The 16,764-nt window shown below is 39.6% G+C and overlaps 1 protein-coding gene across 1 annotated transcript in view; it reads right to left on the bottom strand.

Moving 5' to 3' along the window:
- Window positions 1-507: 507 nt before the first annotated feature.
- Window positions 508-16,764, bottom strand: part of LOC310691586 (vomeronasal type-2 receptor 26-like) — a gene marked incomplete at both ends in the record, with an annotated part of 43,607 nt that continues 27,350 nt past the window's right edge. Inside the window, 4 exons of the mRNA XM_083471445.1 lie at window positions 508-1,409; window positions 1,981-2,107; window positions 3,406-3,627; window positions 4,605-4,941. Of these exons, the coding sequence (XP_083327571.1) occupies window positions 508-1,409; window positions 1,981-2,107; window positions 3,406-3,627; window positions 4,605-4,941 (1,588 nt within the window). The remainder of the gene's footprint in view (window positions 1,410-1,980; window positions 2,108-3,405; window positions 3,628-4,604; window positions 4,942-16,764) is intronic.

Below are 16,764 nucleotides of genomic sequence, written 5' to 3'. Positions count from 1 at the left end.
TTTTTTTATTTAAAAGATGTAACAAAGGCACTGTTTGTAAGGAGAAAAAATAATGTGGCCAGCTGGAAGAATGGACTAACAAGTGAAGGATCAATTGGACATTAAATAAGAGATGATGTGGCTAAGGGAGGAAATGTTTGACATATGTTTGCAACAGGAGCAGGAAACCTGATTTTGAGAAATTGTATTAAATTAAAGTAATTTGGTTTGATTTGTAATAATTTGGATTTTTTTTTTAAAAAAAAAAGTCTTAATAAATTTCACAACAGCCTTCTTTTTTCCTTTCATTGTATGTATATATGTTTGCATTTAAGCTGTGCCAACTCCCCATATACGTATCTTCATACTTTTCATACAATGTTTTCGACAGTGACAGGATCTTGGGTGACTTTCAAACTCTCACATGTAATTTGATTCATTATATATCTTAGCTAATTTTTTATTTTATTTTTTGCTGTGGAAACACCACTTAACAGCAAACAACAAAGACTCAGAAATAGGCATTCTTCAAGGTTTCCTTCTTATTAGCTGTTCCCGGTTGTTCAGCTCAGGTCTCAGCAAAATAATGTAACATTTGGGGGAAAAGATGCAACCCAGCAACCCAGCACTGGAGGCTAAGATAGAAAAGATCTCCACTGCTACCATGTACTTCCCCTTAGTGCTCAGGTAGGATGGAATAAAGGATAACCAAACACTGCAGAAAAGTAACATACTGAAAGTGATAAACTTGGCTTCGTTGAAACTGTCAGGCAACCTTCTGGCAAGGAAAGCCACAGTAAAGCTCACAAAGGCCAGGAGCCCCATGTAGCCCAGAACACAGTAAAACATAGTCACCGATCCCTCATTACATTCTAGTACAATTTGTTCAGTCAATGAGTGCATGTCAACATCTGGGAATGGAGGATTGGCTACCAGCCACATGATGCAGAGGCCTACTTGAACAAAGGAGCAGGAAAACACAATGGTGTTTGCCAGTCCTTTCCCCACCCATTTCCTCATCCTGGATCCTGGTTTGGTGGCCAGGAAAGCCAGAACTACTGTGATGGTTTTTGCCAACACACAAGAAACAGCCACTGAGAAGATGATGCCAAAAGCAGTTTGCCGGAAGAAGCATGTCACAATGTGAGGCTTGCCAATAAATAGCAGAGCACTCAGGAAACAGAGCAGAAGTGAAACGAGAAGGGTGTAGGTGAGGTTCCGGTTGTTGGCTTTGACAATGGGAGTATCCTTCCACTTCACAAATATTCCCAGCACCAAAGCTGTGATCCAAAAAAGGCAAAGAGCAAAAGAGGCTAAGATGATCCCCAAAGGTTCTCCAAAAGTCAAGTAGCTGATGCGCTTGGGAATGCATAGATCCTGATTTTTATTTGGAAAAGTTTCATCTGTGCATTCATAACAGTCGCTCAGGTCTGAAAAATAAAGGTGTGCTCTCACTCTCAGATATGTGTACTAAATTTATTCAACATGCCATAACATCTCCTCTTGCGTAGATACAAGGCATTTATTTGTCATTTACATTCCACCTTTCAATTTAAAAAATGTTAAGACAGATACAAGCAAAACATGGGAAACAATTAATTAGCTACTTATCGAAATGAATGTTACCATTTTGCACTTTGAGTTTGACATTTCTTTTCAATTAAAGTATTTGAAGACTTTAAACAAAATGATAGCTTTTGCAAGTGGCAATGACTCATCATTTTACTGATGGTGTTGAAAACAAAAGTCAAAAGTAAAACTGAATATGCAACACTGAACAGTCCTCAAATATCATCAGAATTATCTTTTTCTTTAATTTTCTATCCAGAGTTACCAAATCATTCTATTAAAGAAAGATTTGTATGGAATTTATAAATTAGGGCTGCCATACGTCTGGGTTTTCCCCATGTATGGCAACCCAATGTAAATACCAAAGAAAAGCAACCCCAGAATTCACGTTTTGCCAAATTACATCCATTCTAGGTAAAGTGTGTTTCTTACCCTCATGGTCTGAAATCTTCCCTTCTGGACATGGAATGCAATCATAGCAGCAAAATGGTTTCCCCTCCTTCACTTTCTTGCTAAAACCAGGATGGCAACTGTCAGTACAAACTGAGAGTGGACGAGTCTAAGAAGGCAAATGAAAGAGAATTGTGGTGGTTAGGCATTGTTTGACCTTGTGTGGGGGAGGGGTGGTTAAAGGTATTCCGTTAAAGGAACCCGGGGGTGTTGATCTTGTCCAAAGCCCAGTCGGGGGCTAGGGCCATGACACGACCCAGATGGGAACACTAGGGGGAGCTCTAGTTGGTACGCATCGACAGGGCTCCCCCTTCCGGTGGTTTACCTTTACCAGACTTCTTGTGCAGTGGGCAGGAGTCAGATATAGTCAGGTCCAATCAATGCCTGAGCCAATACCACTTATATTCTGTAATTCAATAAAGTTCTGGCCAAATTTGCCCAGTAACATAAACCTAATATCCATGTCCTTGTGTGAGTTATTTCCCAACCAGGGGGTGGCTGCGGGGTCTCGACACGCAATAGCAGTTTTGAAAACAATGGTAAGCCCGGAAAAGATTGTTAAGTTCTGAGCTGATAAAAACACTGATGCACTATTTCTTTGATTATATTTCTATGCAGCTTTTCATTCAAATGAATCCGAAAGTCGCTTACAAACAAACAACAACAACATGATAGAACACCGATGCAGCATAAAGCATATAGAATAATTAACATATCATTAGTGAAACCATCCAGAAAACACTTAACAAAGCAACAACTAAAAAAATAAGCTGAACATCATAATTAAAGGAAAAGTCATATTGTATGATTAACTAATCAATACAGCATCTGAAAACCATACTAACAATATTACCAAATAGCAACCAAACAATAAACTAAGCACTGTTAAGTTCATACACACTCTCCATACCATCAGGACTCATAATCTTTCACCCTATTCATCTCATTAAGATACACATAACACCCATGGCAGCAACTCTCTTCTGAAGGCATCTGCTGGAGCAGAAGAACCAAAGGTGATGGCCAACACAGAATCTCTCTCCATTTAAGGTTCTTCCTCTGGGAATAGCTCCCTTATGAAGGCTCCTAGGGCTGGAGACTTCAAAATGGTATTTGATATAATTACCAGAGGTGCAAATTTGTTCTCTTGCAACAAAAACACCAAAGTGCCTTTCACACCTTAAAGATGAACAAATGTATTTGAGCACAAACTTTTGTGGACTACAGCTTATTTCACAAGATGCTAGAAAGGTTATCACAAGTCGCTGGAGGCTGGGGATTTATAAATTGTTACTTCAGAGATAAATGAAATCCAGAAAACTCCCAAGAAATTCACATTGCACAGGAGGACAGCAATCATATAGGGATCAAAGCTCAGTTCCTCAACTGCTAACAGCAGCAATTTACCTGGTTAAACCAGCTGTGCCAAATTATGACATCCTCATTGATAGTGAACACTTGGTCTGAAAGAGCCTCAGGATCTAACTGGCCAATTTTCTGTTTAGTTTGGTTTGATGAAAAAATCCAGTTGATGACATCAAATCCAGCCACTAGCTCCCCATTCTTGTCAAAGGAAACTGTGTCCCCAGCACTGTTGTTAAATGAGACAGTTCTCAGGGAATGATGGACCTAAATTGAAAAAGGAAAGGGTAGATTGGGAGAATTGCTGTTACTTATATTCATTGCTATTTCATTCACACTTATATAAGACTATGTCCAGGGGCAGACTTCAGTAATATGGCACCCTGGGCAAGGACAAAATTTGTTGCCCCAAAAATATTTCTTGTTTTAACAATTGATTTTTCTTCATTATTTTTTTGTGCCCCCATTGGCTTGCTGCTGTGTGTGGGAACCGCCTGCACTGCCCTAATTCCAGCGCTGCTATGTCCTTTTGAACTAAGTAAAATTGGCCTCTCTATGTATAGTTTTGATCGTCTCATACCTCAGTGATCACTGTGCTCTGTTTGGGATTGGCCTCCTGCTCCTAGCTAAGGTTTTCTCATAGTCTTCTGTTAGAAGCAGCTCTGAAGTAGTGAACCCAACAAAACTAAGGGTTCGATCCTATGGATGGTTTATTTATTTATCACTTTAGGCCGAAAGGTAACATGGACCAATGTGTGATGGAAGAGCTCAGGTATCTCAATGCTTATTGACTCTTAGATAGCAGAAGGAATGTCATTCAGACAATGGAGACACAGTGCTATTTTTCTAGATAAAGAGGTGCTGGAATTCACCCTGAACACCTCCCTCATTCTCTTAGAATGGCAATCACACTCACTAGCGAGGTGCAGGAACTAAGTTCCATTGAGTTCCTGCTGAAAAAAAAGCCCTGTGCAGATATATATACTGTACTGTGCTTATGTTACACAGAGAGATAATGGAGACAAATAATTTTATTGTATAGAATGGAAGGAGGGTGAAAATGGGAACACTGATACAGTTTGGGGAGACATTTAGTACATGGATGAAGGTGTAGTTTCATCCCCCGCCCCAAAAAAGGTATGCACCGCCATATGAGGATGTTAAGCATTTTGCTTTTATTATTACATTTATACTCCACCCTTCCTCCCAAAGGAGCCCAAGTTGGCAAAGAATTCCTACATTACCTGCCATGGATGTAGATTCTGAAGCTTCAGTCTCCCTCCATTCAACAACCCCATGTATTTGAGTCTAGAGGAGGACATGGCATGCAAAGCATGGGCCACAGCATAGATAGCATTGTAGATGCTGTAGCTGTGGCCAATCATACTCATTTCAAAAAATGGTGCCGTAAGGCTCTCCAGCTTCTCTTCCTCAGTGCAAATGTCCCCTTCCACCACATCCATATCTTGATGCAGAAACACACAGCCGAAGGCATTTTGCCAGAAGTCCCTGATGAAACCATCTCCTGCCGTGTTAGAGGGTTTTCTGCTCTCAACAAATTGGTGAAAACGTGGGAGATCACTGGAGTGAATTTGTAAGGATATGGCTCCAGGGAAAATTTGCATATCCCAATCCTTCTGAAAAACAAATGAAGTGAGCTCCACCTGGGCTGTTCTAATCCACACTTTGCCTTTTGGATAATCTGACACCTGCTTTTCTTTTGATAAAAATGGGAAAAATCTAAAAAATGCCATGGAATAAGATGGCCCATATGCCAGCATAGCACTGGCTTTGCTGGCCATCACTTGGGCATATGTTTTTTCCCCTTCGTCAAACATCTCTTTAATGTTGGGGACAAAAGTTAGTGTGGGGATTCTTACTATGAAATCAAAACAGACGCCATTCTGGGAAAACATTGGAACCACAGTTTGCACAAATCTTTCTCCTTCAGTAGTATCCATAAGAACAACCCCAACCCATGTCCATTTGAAATGCAGAAGCAAAGAGAGAATCCCCTCATACTGAATGGTTTCCTTCGGAATCATCTGATAGAAAGGGAGGCCTGGTGTTTTATCATTCATCACTGGGGCAGGGCTATATACTAGCTAAAAGAAGATTTAAGAGAGAAGGAAATGAAGATAAAATAACTATACGTAAAGGTAAAGGTAAACGACTCTGGGGTTGCGGTGTTCATCTCACTTTACAGGCAGAGGGAGCCGGCATTTATCCACAGACAGTTTTTACGGGTCATGTGGCCAACATGACTAAGCCGCTTCTGGCGAAACTAGAGCCATGCATGGAAACACCTTTTATCTTCCCACCGGAGTGGTACCTATTCATCTGCTTGCACTTTGGGGCGTGCTTTCGAACTGCTAGGTTAGCAGGACCTGGGACTGAGCAATGGGAGCTCACCCCGTCGTGGGGATTCGAACCGCTGACCTTCCAATCGGCAAGCCCTAGTCTCAGTGGTTTAGACCACAGCGCCATGCGCATCCCTCTGTCAACCACCCTACTATACAATTTCCATGGGCCTTTCCAGTATTCTGAGGCATTTGCTTTCTTTATAACAGCAATCATTATAATTGTTGTTGTTTGCATTTATCAGTCACGTTATACAATAATAATTCTCAAAGTGATTTGCACAGAAAAAAAAATTGTCACATAAAATAATTTTTTTGGGGGGGGGAGGAAAAAATAAATAAATTTAATACATAACAATTTAAGTTTATAAACAATACAATACAATGCTTAAAATGTTCATATAGTAACATATTAACAAGTAGAAGTCCTACCCATCCCACTTAAATGTAAGCACTACAACAAAACCAAGAATAATGTATTTGTTATACAGTCATACGTCACGTTTGCTTCAGGTTGAGTGTTTTCAGGTTGCGTCCCGTAGCAACCCAGAAGTACCAGAAAGCGTTATTTCTGGGTTTCGCCACTCGCACATGTGTAGACATGCAAAATGACGTCATGCGCATGTGCAGAAGCGGCGAGTCATGACCCGCACAGACGTGGGTTGTGTTCTGCTCATGTTGTGAACGGGCCTCCAGAACAGATCCCGTTTGCAACCAGAGGTACCACTGTATGTATTTGTTCTTGTATTTTTCAGATTGGGAGTATATAAATATCCTATATTGTTAAAATGGGGGGGGAAATAATATAAAAAGAATTATGAAAAAAATAAAAGGTAACCACTACTACCATTGGAGGCAACATTAATTAACCAAAGCCCAAGGTAAGGAAAGTGGTCTTGAAAACTGAAGGCAGACAAGGACGGTGCTAGGCAGGTCACACTAGGGACAGTATTCCCCACATATGATTTCACCACTGAAAAATCACATTCTCATAGGGCTCCACTCTTTCATCATGTGGGGAACACATAAGAGTGTGAAGACCACTAGGTCCAATTTTGCAACACAACTGCCATATTGCCTTTTGAAATACCTCTGCTCCATATATTTATCTCTAAGGGAAGTATTGGAATGGGGATTACCCAGCTCATAATGCCATTATATTTAAACATTATATTTCTTACGTCATTATGTGTATATATTGCCTCCAGCATTGGAAGCAGTATGGCTCTGGATACCAGTAGCTGAGGAGTTCATTCATTAACAGCTACATTACTCTTAAGAATCAGAGATAGATTCTGGCTGGATCTTTTGTTCTGACACATTAGCTACTTAAACATATAAGGGAAAGTTACAGATAGGTAGCCGTGTTGGTCTGCCATAGTCAAAATAAAAAAATTCCTTCCAGTAGCACCTTAAAGACCAACTAAGTTAGTTCTTGGTATGAGCTTTCGTGTGCATGAACACTTCTTCAGATACACACATTTTTTTATTTTGATATAAGGGAAAGGTCAGCTCTAATCTATCACTTTACAATGTGATCAGGGTGGGGTGGTAAGTATTCTGATCATTTTTTCAAAAAAGTCACCAACATAATCATAGTCTAAATTCACAACAATTTTTCTTCCTCTCCATTGTGAATGTACAAGTGTCCTTGACTTAACATATGGCATTCAAATATATTTGAGTACATAAAATGCACCTATTTCTATTGTCAAACATGATGTGTAATCTGCAAGGATTGTGCATGTGTGCAGAAGTGTTACAGTTCTATGATAGCCTTTTACATATATTGACATGTACACAAAAATATACCCATAAACATCTTACCTGGGGCATCTTGTAGATATCCAAGATATTTGCCATGTGAAGGGAGGTTTCAGAGTCCAATCCCCCAATGACAGCTATTAGGTTATTCGGGGTGTAACATACATAGTTAGGGAAAAATCTCTCCAATGTGGACATGAGTAACATGGTGGCATGATAGGTCCTCATTGCAGTAAAATGACTGTCATAGATGTCGAATCCCAAAGTGACATTGGGTAAGAGCTGAAGGTTTTCATTGATCTCCTTTATTGCAAATTCCAAGGCCAAGATATGCTGGTAATTTTTAGGTACTACTCTAGAACAAGAGTTACATTCTGTATAAGAAGGATATCTCACATTCATCACTTATTCTATATCAGTGTACCAGTGCCGTTTAATGTGGTAGTGTGTGCTATGCACATACAGTTCTACCTGATTACATTCCTTTATTACTGATTTAAGAATAAAAATAACAACACATGCTGAATGAAGCAAGCTGCTACAATAAATGATTTATTGAACAACTCTGTTAAAGAGGAGGTTGCCTTCCTTTTATATGCTTTTCAGCAATTCCACATCTGTTCCAGCAATTACACATCTATAGGCATCTTCACTTAGTTAACAAGTCAGGTTGCTCTATAAACATGGCAAAACAAATTATTTCTCCACCATTCCTCCTCTGCCCAGTCCCTGACAGGAATACAACTGTTGTGGGCCTAATTTATTATAACGTGATGTACAAAAAATAATACTTGAAGATAATAGATACAATACCATGACAATATGTAGAATTTCACATTTTGATGAACACTGATAGTATCAGTTGCTTAATATCATCAGTGTTGGAAATTTGGAATTCTGGATAATGTCTTGATAATTTACCAATGTAGAGAACGCTCTACTGTAATCTACCGGTATATGATTCAAAATAGCTTGTATTCCCTCACACATAAACAATGTTTCTAACTATATTTCTAATTATGTTCTAATCCTATAGTATGTACATTCATATGAATAACCTTCTTATTATATACTTTTAATATTTACCATCCATTTCTATGTGTGGCAATGGTCAATTAAAGATGCTTAAAGATTCTTATGATATAAATCAGAGTAAAGAAACAAACTACAGTGAAGCAATATCAGAAGGGATGTGGACTTAGAATGAAGGTGAGAGAGAAAAATGTGATCTCGAATACAGTAATTTTAGAGATGTTTTCTGTGAAGTAGTAACTGATCATAGTTTTTGGGTGGGAGGCAGCTTAAATTGATTCCAGTACTGCCTCCCCCATCCATGATAAGAAGCAGATATTTTCTTCAAGCATAAACGTTAAGGTCAATTGAGAGAGAAGAAATCCATGATCAGGATTTCCTTTGGTATTTAAGTAGTTAATAGGAGACAAAGTGAAAAGGACAGATTCAGATCACTGAAGGTCTGCACTGTGTTATGATGCAAGGGTTTAAATATGCACTCAGACATGAAACTCTCTGGGTGACCTTGGGCCACTCACAATCTCTCAGGGTTGCTGTGATAATAAAATGGGGAGGAAAAGAATCATGTTGAGCTCCTTGGAGAAGTAAGTGAGTGAGTAAGTAACGTTTCTAGGACTGATCTCATCACACCATGACACTTCTTACTCTGCACAAATGAAGAAAATGGAAAAAATAAAAATAAAAAATCTTACATCAACTCTTCAGCTGATACTGGAGGTGGTATTTCAGTGAATGATATTGAGCTGGACACGATGAAACTTTGAGAGGCAATGACACCAATGATGAGGTCTCCTTTCTGATGGTATTTGTGCAGTGGACTGTGTGGATACTGGATCCTGCATTTAACGGGAGCCTTGCATGCCATATGAGGAAGACGAATGAGCAGCAACACCACAAGGACCATCATTCTGAGCACAAATGCAAACACTCATTCTATATGCAGATTCTCTCATTTCCATCTACAGAAACGCCACGTGTGCCACCATTATTACAATGGCCTGATAAACCAGCGATCTAAATCTCAAAGTACAATGTACATCCATTCTTAATCACTAGACCTGTCTCTGAATGCTAGGTAATTTTATTTTACATTTATTAGGCTGTGTTACTAGTGGAAACTACAGCTCCCCAAGCGTTTTTGAAAGACAACAAAAATAATTATAGGTCATTAACTACAGGGTACTATAATCACCAAATTAAAGTTAGAGTCATTCTGGGGAATTTCAGGGAGGAGGGGGGATTTTTCCGACATCAGAACAAAAGCTTTCATTTTTATACTTGACAGGGTGTTGAAAGGCGCTTGGGGTTTGAATGACCCGTTCAAGAGTAAAGGATACCAAAATTACTTGAATTAACATCTGATAATAAGATAGGCCTGCTTTTGAATTTGAGTCTGACTATATGAATGCTTTGAACCCTTGCTTGACAGTTAAGCATTGCAACACCCCCCTCCTCAGTAGTAAATAGTAATGTCAGTGACATCCTCCCCAATTTGGTTCAATATACAAATTTATCCATCATTTAATAATGATGGCCCTCATGCTCAGAGTGTTAGCATGAGATGGTGAGCATGCTGTGTTATTGATCAGTAAAGCAGATGTCCAAATCTAGTTGCTCTGTATGTGCATTAACTGGCTGCATTGTATATTCATGTACAAAGCGACAATAATCTAAAGTGTTAAGTGTGTACTCTCAAAGCATCCTTCTACTTCACTGGGCATGTGAACAGCCACATTCTAGAGGGATTGAGAGAAAAATCTCCTTCAAAGCTAAAAGAGCCTTGGGCTTGTGAACACAACATGTGCTCTCACGTCCTACTGCCCAGTGTTCACCAAAGGGCAGCCCAAGGATACTACAGGCTGTGGAAGATAACTCAAGAGTGCTCTTAACCCAATCATGCTTTAGGGTTTCTGCCAATTATTAAATTCCCTCACCTACCCACACTGAATGACAAGATCAAATAAGTATACATATGATCAGAAAATCAAAACACCATGTGATGTGGAATAGCCAAAAATGAGGAGTCTCAATGACCAATCAGGAGCTCACCAAATGTTCCTACTAAGCCCCTACTCAGAATTCCTCAACTGTCATCAAACTCTGCCGTGCAAAAAAGAAAGAAAAATAAGTCCATACTGTAGAGAAGGGGTGGCCAACTCTCAATACACTACAATCTACTTTCAGAATCAAAAGCTGGCAGTGATCTACCCCTGTTTTTGGGGGGGGTCAGCTTTTGGGGGGGGGTAAAGGCAAGAGACAAAGGGGTAAAGTCACTCACAAAAAGATCACTATGTATGAAAACAGCAGCACAGAGAAAGATCCATCTTCCCTTCCAGAGATAAAACAACAATGGCGGGTGGGGCAGGAGTCAGTTTTAGCAGCGCTAAGGAAAGGGAGCCAGAGATCGACCGTGATCTACCAAAACCTCGTGGGGATCTACCAGTAGATCATGATCGACCTGTTGGACATCCCTGCTGTAGAGCAAGTGAGGGTGGGTGCAGCAAAAGAGGGAGGAGGAGGGGCAAAGCAAGTTTAAACAGCAGCCTGATCTCTCCCTGCCTATTGGGCACTGCTTCCCATGTGTTCGCAAAGATCTCCTCCCCATGGGACACACCAACTAATCTCTTCTTCCAAGATAGAGAATTTGTGTGGCAAATTCCTTCTTCAAAAGAGCAGGAGTGGCATTGCTAAAGCTATCAAGACTTCCTATTTAATATAAAGACTCCTGAAATGCCTCACTCCTGGGATGTGAAAGCAGCATTAGTTAAGGTTTGGCTCAGAACATTCAAGACCAATGGTTCAAAAGACAAAAAATAATTGCTTCTCCTAGAATAGATTCCACTAGTGGTAATTTGCTATTGTATAGCTGAGAGTACCCTGAGATAATAAATTCTATGGCTATGGTCTATAAGGAATTTACTAGCTGCATATGTCTCAGCATCAGCAAAGACTATAAACCCATCTGATTCTTTAAAAAAAATGTTTTGGAATTTTAAGAAGAGCTGCTGAAACACAATTTGAAGGGAAGAGTTTTTTATTTTAACAGGGTTTCAAATTAATTGTCTATGATCTATACTGTTGGTGAAGATTTATGTAAGACAGCTAATGGGAGAGGAAATCATAAAAACTGTGGTGAATGCACATACAGCTCTGGATAGCAGAAAATAGCAAGGACACAGATATACTGCACATAAACTTCAACATTTTCTTAGCATTACCTGTTCTCTGTTATTCAACTCTGGTCTCAACAAAATGATGTAACATTTGGGAGAAAAAATGCATCCAAGCAAGCCGGCACTGGAAGCTAAGATACAGAAGATCTCCACAGCTACCATATATTTCCCCTTTGTACTCAAGTACGTTGGAACAAAGGAGAACCAAACACTGCAGAATACCATCATGCTGAAAGTGATGAACTTGGCTTCATTGAAACTGTTGGGCAACTTCCTGGCAAGGAAAGCCACAGTGAAACTGGCCATAGCCAGAAAACCCATGTAGCCCAAGACACAGTAAAACATAGTTGCAGAACCCTCGTTGCATTCTAGAACAATTTCTCCATAAGTTGAGTGCTTATCGACATCTGGGAATGGGGGAGAAAATGCCAACCACATAATGCAAATGGTTGCTTGAATAAAGGAGCAGCAAATCACAATGGAGTTGGCTAGTCTTCTTCCCACCCATTTTCTCATCCTGGATCCTGGTTTTGTAGCAATGAAAGCCAGTACCACAGTGATGGTTTTCGCTAGCACACAAGAAACAGCCACTGTGAAGATTATGCCAAAAGCACTTTGTCGGAGGAGACATGTTACCTTTTGTGGATGATCAATGAATAGCAATGCACAAAGGAAGCAGAGTAGGAGGGAGATGAGGAGAGTGTAGCTGAGATCCTGGTTGTTGGCTTTGATGATAGGAGTGTTGTGGTACTTCACAAACAATGCAAGCACCAGAGCTGAAATTGAAGAAAAGGAAAGAGCAAAACCAGCTGAAAAAATCCCCATAGGTTCTTCAAAAGACAAGAAGCTTACATCCTTAGGAATACATAAATTCTTTCTCTTGTTTGGATAATTTTCATCTGTGCATTCATAGCAGTCACCCATGTCTGAAAAAGAGAAGAGGTGATATTCTAATACATGCAATAAATCTCACCCCAAGTCCACAGCTTGGACAGTTGCAAGTTTATTATATGTTTATTATTTTCATTACATTTACAAAATATCAGGGCACCTTATAACAAATGTGTTTAAAATAACAGTTTTTAAAAACCTCAGAACTGGAAGCAGATGAAATATTTAAGGGGGGAATAAACAACTGGAAAGGATAGTATTGGTTGAAATGTGGTGTAAAACCGGGGAGAAATGGTAACCCAAACATATATTGGTCATATTATTTCCATCTAGCCCATTCTTTTATAAATATTCCACCATATTTGAAACATGAAAGATAAGAAACTGTGGTGTAGATATCCATAACTGGACCACATGCAAACTGTTTGATAACTGCATGTTAAATTTCTCACCATTTTGGTCTGCAATCTTCCCTTCTGGACATGGGATGCAATCGTAGCAGCAAAATGGCTCCCCTTCCTTCACTTGCTTGCTAGAACCAGGATGGCAGCTCTCAGTACACAAAGATAGGGGTTGGACCTAATCAACATATGAAGGAATAGCAACCTTGAGAATAAGGTGAGGGGTGAAGGCTGCTCCCTGCAAGGGCCTTTCCACCTGGCCTAGGGGGCGGGGCCCTGACTCACCAGCCCTGCTATGTGTTCTGTAGTTAACCACCTTTGTAATGTTTTATTTTGAAATCTTTTATATAATATTTTAGTTTTCTGTAATGTTGCTTTGACTGCATACTCTATATTTGACTTTCTTCAGATTGTTTTATTTTTGTTTTGTTGATTTAATATGCTGTAAACTGCTTTGAGATTTTTCTTAGAAATATAAAGCGGTATAGAAATTGAATTAAATAAATAAATAAATAAATAAATAAAGGGCATGGGTTCCTTCATATTCTGACCTTTGTGGAGCAGATGTTAATGAGACTACACAAGACCCACTAATTCATGACTTCATCCTATACCTGGGGTTGTATTTGTGTGTTTTAAATAGAATGCTTACACCTGATCCATACTTTATATTTATATGTGCATTGACCAATTAGTTTATTTTTATATAGCAAATATCTTTTTTAAAAAAGGAAAAGAAAGCAAATTATTCTTTACATCAAGTATCTCAAACTGCTGATAGCTCAATCCTTGTGGATGTGTCTCCTGTCCTTTGGTTTTACAGACAAAAGAGATTTATGATGCTCATTCTAATTTTATATTTACCACCTGTCATTTCAGCACCTGCCAGACTAAAGATGTTGTATATCTAATAAGATGCCAGTGCAATCTACTCTATATTGGATCAAGCACATGAGTGAGTGGTTTTCAAATAGGAGAGCATCATTCCCGTATTAGAAATCTGGTTATGGATGTACCACAGGTAGAGCTTTTTGTGAAACACCAGCAGAGAGACACAGACCTTCTTTACATGGTTCTCTGGGTAATTCAGAGACAACTCGGAATGAGGAGAGATCACGTTAGATTGCTATATCAACAAGAAACTAAATTAATTTTCTTATTCAAATCCCTGTATCCTGGGGGTTTGAACACGAAATTAGACTTCAATTGTTTTATTTAATTGTTCTGATTATATGGCTACTGCTGTCATTCACTGCATTAAATGCTGGATTCTGTATCTTTAAATTTTCTGAATTGTACTCTCAGGATGGCCTATATAATGCCTCGGCCCTCAGTATCAGCTTTCTACACTTCTTAGTGAGTGCTGATCTTATGCTGCTTGAGGTACCTGTTAGGACCATTCATATGGTATGTATTCATTATTCATGATTGGTTATGTTTACAGGATTGTCATTCTTATATTTATATTGTATGCAAATATACTGGATTAATCGCCAGCTGATGAAGAATTACTATCAAAACAGTTTGCCGCCTGGAAAAACTGTACTACATTTTTGAATCATCCATTATCGCACAGGTACAGGATTGTGCCTGTTGAAAGGCTTATTTGCCTCTTTCAATACTGGTGGACTATATTGTATAATTTTGTTCGTGTTACAGTGATAGACTTTTATTTTCTGTGATTCTATTACGTATTCTCTGTTTAAGAATTGCTACGCTTGGAGCTTCTATTATCACATGATTACAGGATTGGGGCTATTGAAAGGCTTGTTTGCCTCTGTTATATTGATTGATTACTTTCTCTAATTTTGTTCATACAATATTCATTTATTTTATTATTTGTATCTCCATCATATATTCTCTGTTTAAGAATTCTTAAATAATACAGGAGATTATATATATATATATATATATATATATATATTTGCTTTCGTAGATTTTCACGGGTACAGGAATGCAGGTTTTGGTGTCTTCGGGTGTCTTCCCGTGTAAGAGTTGGGGTGTCTAGGCGACGTTTCGACGAGGTCTCACTCGTCATCTTCAGGCTGGTGCTTTCGGCTTCTTGTTACTGGAACAGAGCAGGATCTCAGTGTTTGAGTTCCTATAAATACTGTTGAGGGGGTGTGGTGTATAGCCTCCAACGTTCTGGGCAGAGAGGAAGTTCCCAGGTTAGTGTGCCTTTTCTTCTTTTGTTCCTTAATTACTTGACAAACAAACAGACGAATAAATGCACGTATCGCAGAACACAAGAATGCCGTCAAAAAAGAAGAAAAAACTTCCTCTCTTTTCCAACACATGAAAGAAACAGGACACGAAATTAATTTTGCAGATTCCAAATTGCTCTTTAACATGGAACATCACCACAAGAGAATAATCATGGAAGCCATCGAGATAGAGAAACACCCTCACAACATGAACAAGCGTGACGACACGTCCCGCCTGCCAGACATCTGGAAATTAGCCCTCCCCACAAAAACCGACACCAGAACCAGAGGCACACAGAACGCCATCACCAATCAACCACACCAGACCCAAACCCAGACCCTCTCCACAGATAAATTACAGACACCATCCAGTAGCCAAACCATAGTGGCACCTCCGGATGCTGCACCCCCCTGCAATCCCTACACAGATCTGGCTGGCACAGGGCACAAAACCACAGCTCGCCCCTATACACGAAGCCAAGCCAGAGCACAACTAAGGGCAGTACAGCCATCTTCTCAGAAAAACTCTTCACAAGCTCAAGAGGTCAAGACACGAAAGCTTTAGCAACTAATCCACACTTAATGACCCACCTAAGTGGTACTCAGAATATCACTCAAGAAATCACTCAAGATATCCCTCAAGTAATTAAGGAACAAAAGAAGAAAAGGCACACTAACCTGGGAACTTCCTCTCTGCCCAGAACGTTGGAGGCTATACACCACACCCCCTCAACAGTATTTATAGGAACTCAAACACTGAGATCCTGCTCTGTTCCAGTAACAAGAAGCCGAAAGCACCAGCCTGAAGATGACGAGTGAGACCTCGTCGAAACGTCGCCTAGACACCCCAACTCTTACACGGGAAGACACCCGAAGACACCAAAACCTGCATATATATATATATATATATATGTTTTCGTAGATTTTCACGGGTACAGGAATGCAGGTTTTGGTGTCCTCGGGTGTCTTCCCGTGTAAAAGTTGGGGTGTCTAGGCGACGTTTCGACGAGGTCTCACTCGTCATCTTCAGGCTGGTGCTTTCGGCTTCTTGTTACTGGAACAGAGCGGGATCTCAGTGTTTGAGTTCCTATAAATACTGTAGAGGGGTGTGGTGTATTGCCTCAAAAGTTCTGGGCAGAGGGGAAGTTCCCAGGCTAGTGTTCTTTTCTTCTTTTGTTCCTTAATTACTTGAGGGATATCTTGAGTGATTTCTTGAGTGATATTCTGAGTACCACTTAGGTGGGTCATTAGGTGTGGATTAGTTGCTAAAGCCTTCGTGTCTTGACCTCTTGAATTTATATATATATATATATATTGTTGGAACATTATTAGCCATGTGTTGCCTGTTATTGCTTAAAGATAGCTCAATCCTACCTTGTTAAACCAGCTGTGCCATGTTATGGCATCCTCATTGATTGTGAAGGCATGGCCTGGAGAAGCTTGAGGATCAATCCTCCCAACTTTTACTCTCTGAAAAGATTGGTTTGGGAAAACAATCCAATTGATAATATCAAATCCAGCTATTAACTCTCCTTTCTGATCAAAAGAAATCTCATCTCCAGCACTGTTGTTAAATGAG

This window comes from Podarcis liolepis, assembly GCF_965112155.1.
Source record: "Podarcis liolepis genome assembly, chromosome: 13".
NCBI classification, from domain to species: Eukaryota; Metazoa; Chordata; class Lepidosauria; order Squamata; family Lacertidae; genus Podarcis; species Podarcis liolepis.
The sequence above is the reverse complement of the archived record's forward strand: the minus strand, read 5'-3'. Positions and strand labels throughout refer to the sequence as shown.